General features: G+C 45.9%; 1 protein-coding gene across 1 annotated transcript in view; it reads right to left on the reverse strand.

Annotated features, from left to right (window-relative positions):
* The window catches only part of ENPP6 (ectonucleotide pyrophosphatase/phosphodiesterase 6), a 71,222-nt gene that overhangs the window by 46,861 nt on the left and 19,163 nt on the right, over positions 1 to 5,198 (reverse strand). Inside the window, exon 2 of the mRNA XM_019521895.1 lies at positions 109 to 288. Coding sequence (XP_019377440.1) covers positions 109 to 288 — 180 coding nt within the window. The remainder of the gene's footprint in view (positions 1 to 108; positions 289 to 5,198) is intronic.

Consider the following 5,198-nt stretch of genomic DNA (forward strand, 5'->3'; position numbering starts at 1 on the left):
GGGGGGGGGGGGGGGGAGGAGAGGGGACAGGGGTGTCTGCCCAAAGATTTAAAGATGTAACATTAAATTGGCAGTGATTTCTGAGGCGATGCATTTAGAGATACCAACCAGGCCAGTAATACATAGACACTTTCTTCTTTGCTTTCATCATGGTGACCCACAAAGGCTCCGATCCATTCCACCAAAGGGGTAACAGGCTGTCTTTATTCACACCAATATCAAAAGAAGTGTTTGTTTTTGGATCCCACATGTAGTTTCCAATCATTTGATGAACTTCACAATGGCGACCTACGAGAGAAAGGCAGATGCTTAGATTTTTCTTCTATATTAATACTCAGAACTCACTCAAGGCCACAAAGATAAGTCAGCTGCAGAGCCAGGATTGGAGTTCAGGCGGCTTCTGTTTTCCAGCCCCACAGTAGACCTTGTTACTTCTTATAGATCCTCTCTGTCTCCATATACATAATCCATATACTGCACCACAGAGGCCAAACAAACAAACTACTGTGGCTGCAGATGCCAGATGTTTGGCTAAAGTTTAGTTTCTTCTGAACACAAGACATCTGCCAAGTCTGCGACTATTTAAGGTACCCACAGAATGAAAAGCAGAGAATACAAGAGGAGGCAGGGAAGCAGTTTGTTAACAGCAGAGCATTAAAAAATGTATAAAACAGAAAAATATAAAAGTCAAGCAAACAGAGTACAGTTTGGATAAATTATATTCTCCCTTTGTTTGGTCTGAGGTGGAGCAGCTATGAGGTTCAATTCACTCTAGTGTAATATTTAGAACATTATGGATTTCTTAATTATATTAGCAGCAAGGTCTAAAATTTGACCAGTAAAAAAGGCAAAGAAATATTAGTGACAGTCAGAAGCAAGGCAATAGGTCTGTTAGTCTCCAGTCTTGGGCTTGATTCTACCTTGCCAGACAAGCAGCTCTACAGCTTATACCTGAACTACTTTGGTAGGAAAGTACCACTCAACATACACACAGGTGGCAAAACCAGAATGTTTATATACCAAATTAAATGAAGGTTGGATCCTGCTTGGCTTAAAAGTTCTTGTAATCTATAGAGAGAGATATATTATGACAGATAAAAGTGAAGACATATGAACTGAGCAGACAGCACTACGAAAGGGATATTGGGAGCCATGCTTTTCAAGGATTCTCAAAGCTTGGATAGATGATATGTTTATACCAGTGTGATCTACAATTTTTTAAACAAGTGTAAACAAGTTGACAGATAATGAAAGCGTTAAACTGTCGCAACTGTTAGAGAATTACCTATGAAAGAATCAGAGATAAAAACTCCACTGGTATGTTACACAGGTTAAGGTTTTTGTCTGCCCATGCCCACCCTGGGTTAACCATTTGCCTAAGACAGCCATATTGGAGTAAAGTGCAGTAATAGCAGTCCTGAAGGCAGCTGCCTCCCAATAAGCTGCTTGCCTGATCTCAGTCTAATGTACAATGCCATACTAAACAGATACTAATTTCAATGGATTTGTGCTCAGCTGGTCATTCTAGTCACCCTATTGACCATATTGGAGGCATTTAAAAATAAAAATCTGGCACCAGGACTTTAACTTTGAAGAAGTGAGTTTTAGGAGGGATCTGAAGGGTACTGCTTGTCACGTAGTTAGCTGGAAGCTATTTCTAGAGTATGAATAGTTTTTGGTTCCTGGCTAGAAACTGATATGTTGTTCGTCTGTTAGCTCTCTCCTTCCATGGGGTTTATATTGCCCATTTTTAAAGGGTAGATATACTAGCTGCGTTTACATTTTCCTTGTTGTATCTTGCAAATGCTCTGCTTATGCCTAATATATTACCACAACCAGATAAAAGGAGCATACTGAAGACCATCGACCTATGCAGCTGTACAGGAACTGTAGCAGAGAGACTTAGCCGGTGGTGAAATGATGCCCTCCTGTATTTGCCAAGTGCTTGTCACATTTTCAAATGGAGGAAAGTGAGGAACTAGAGGTTTTCTGGCCAAGCAGACAGGTTCCTTGTAAATCCTGTTTGCAGCAAAAGAATCTGGGTTGGCATATTTGTTGACAGGTGTCTTTAATTTCCTTGCATCACCAGGGGATGAAATATTTTCAGATTTAGACCCCAGCTGGGATTTTAAAAAGGAAATGTTAAAGATTAAGTTGCACCAAAAGTTCATGATGATTTACACATCTTAAAAAGAAACTACTGATGTATGTGTGAGACATTTTCATCATTAGCCTGTGAGTCACAGATATTGCAAGGACCCAGATAACAGGCTCTGATTATTGTGACAATAAGTGTAGTGAGCATAACTAAAATAGCCTGATAATGCTTTTTTCTTTAAGAGACATCATTGTGTGTAGAGAACCACATTTAAATTGCGTGCATTTGACCTTCAGAAGGATTTTTTTTTTAATTCCCTTTACTGCCATGCATCGACTTAATTAATTATACAAGTAATTTTCCCTCCTCAGAGCTTCTGGTTTATTTTTAATTTCAAGATTTTTTTTTTTTAATTTTGAAGCTTCTCTTTAAAAGACATGGCTTCAGGGAACTCCAAGGCAGCTCAACACCCAAATATCATGTGGGATTCATAATTGTTGGACTGGAGTGTCTTGCCTCTGACATGACAACACACGCAAAGCTATTTAAGTGCCCGGTCCAGTGAAAGCCGTAAGTGGCAATATTTCAGTAGTCCATCATAGCTAGGTGTCACAGGGCACTGGGGTGTCCTGCTCCTTTTGAGGGCTGGAATTGCTGCAGGGAGGGCCCGGGCAGGCAGCTGACAGCCCCAGCTGCTGGTTCCCAGGGCGGCCAGAGTCTGATAGTTGGCCCACACCTGCCAGTGGCCAGCTGACCAGAAGGGGTAGGGCCTGGCATATATATAAACCCCAGGGCTGAGGCCAGGGAGGCAGTTTCCCTGCTAGCAGCCAGAGGGGAAGGAGCCTCCAGGGAGGAAGTGCCCTGTGATGCTGCCACTGCCTGATATGCTGCACCTGGGGCTAAGGGGGCTCCATGAGCTCCTCAGGCACCCTTGCCTACTATGCACTTAGTGCCAGGGACAAAATCTGATTCTGTTAAAAGGTCAGAGCACACCCTGATCTTTTTTGTATTATGTTATAGCCCAGGGGCTTATGTTTTGTTTGCTGTTTATAACACCAGTGGTTTGGGTGAGGCTATCTGGGGAAGGAGGAGGCCTCAGTGGGGGCCCACTGCAGTGAGGGCGCAGCATTTTGGGGGCGCAGAGACAGGGCCGCAGACAGCCCAGAGAGGACAAGGGGGCCAAATCACAGCAAGGCCTAGACTGGTCAATGTCAATGCCATCTGTGAGGCTTGGGGCAAGGCAAAGGGGCAGTTTGGAGCCATGCATATGGCCCATAAGGCTGGGGTGTTCTGAGACATCTATTTTGAAATGGGACCCACAAGGGGTCTGGGAACCCACGTGGTTCAGGGAAGTCCATCAGGGCTGTGTCCAACTGGACATGAAGGCAGCCTCCCTATATTACAACTACATCAAGACATGGCGGGCAAGAAAAGAGGGTGCCCATCAGGCCAAATTGGCATGGTCGAGGGGCCTTAGGGGTAACACAGCCATCCTTAGGGACCCCATCCCATGACACCTAGGATATGGGGAAACTTTTGGAGAATGCTGTGCTTTACAAGCAATCTATACCAGAGTCAAAATTGCTTAAATGTAATCAATGTTTTACAGCACCTTTCCATTCTATTCCCTCCTAAACACCCGTCCCCATTTGTCTGCTTGGTGACAACCATTCCACCTCTGCATCTGAAAGGTACATTTCTCACCAAGCACAGATGAAGCAAAATGCTTTTGGCCTCGGCTAGGAGCTGATCAACCATGTATCTATTCAAGTGGTTAATTTAACAAATAATTGGTTCACTTTCTCATTCAGGGGTGCTTATATAATTTCTGCTATCTCTTCTTGCTGGAAATACCTCTTCAACATTGTCTAGACCAGGGGTGGGCAATTATTTTGAGTGGAGGGCCGCTTACTGAGTTTTGGCAAGCCATTGAGGGCCACATAACAGGCAGCCATGGGTAGATTAAAAAATTTAGAAAATTAAATTTTGGGGCCCCACGGGCCGGATACAATGGTCCGGCGGGCCACATCAGGCCTGCAGGCCGCATTTTGCCCACTCCTGGTCTAGACACTCTCTCAGGTCTTCATTTGATCTGCAGTCTCTGGCAGGTAAGTGACCCTTTGAACAAGGCAGATGAGATGCAGATAAGACACAGAACTGTGCATAGTAATCAGCAGGGATCTGGGTTTTCTGTTTGCTGCGGAAGAATGAGGATTTTCTACTTCAAAGGAGATAACTTGGGAAACCATGGGTAGAGTCCCAGCCTGCAAGGGGCTGCTTGGGAATGGTGGGGTGGGATGCAGGGGGCACCATGTGCATGTGCACACATGCACATGGCAGCCAGGTAGTGTGGTGGAGAGCAGCTTCCGCAATGCCCTCTGTGGCGGGCCAGTAGGGGGCGCTCCTGCGTTGAGCCGCCCACCTCCCTGCGCCTGACCACCTTTCAGGCTCCGAATGCCTCCCTCGGGGTGCCTTGTGTCCGGCTGACCCACTTCCTGGAGCACACGCACTAGCCTGGGGGTAACGTAGCCGCCACCACCCCGAGAATGGACTCACTCTCGGCCCTGTGTCCTCGGGGAAACACAGGCCTAAAGTCCTACAGGTACTCGACCCAGTACAGGCACTTGGGGCACTTCCCCAAGTCAGGGGGCAAAAAGTAAAGTCCCCCTTAGTCTGCAGACCTAAGGGGTCTCTTAGGCATAATTTAGACCCACTCAATAAGTCTCCCACACCGGTCACAAAGGAGGACTTCATTGATTATGGGGGTAGGGTGAAAATAGGGTACAAGATTGAGCAATATCCTAGAAATCCTAACGAGCAAACAGTCTGGCTGTGGTAGCCTTTTGATCACGCATCTGAGTTACTGCCAGCTAGATATCTATCAGATCTCGAGTAGCTTACTCACAAGCATCTTCCAAAGGCCGGTGAAGTTTCCCTTTGGAGGCAGGCGGTTTCTAGCTCGTGAGTTTTGGGGAAGAGAGCCAGTTTCAGATGGTAAAGCTCCTCTGTGTCTCCCGCATGGCTGCTGCCCCCACCTCCTGGGCAGTTTTAACTTATATAGCCCCTGTGACCTCATTCTCCTGGTCCAGTGAAGGCCAGC

The sequence above is a fragment of the Gavialis gangeticus genome, unplaced genomic scaffold (genome assembly GCF_001723915.1).
Source record: "Gavialis gangeticus isolate Ggan-Ray unplaced genomic scaffold, GavGan_comp1, whole genome shotgun sequence".
Taxonomy (NCBI): domain Eukaryota; kingdom Metazoa; phylum Chordata; order Crocodylia; family Gavialidae; genus Gavialis; species Gavialis gangeticus.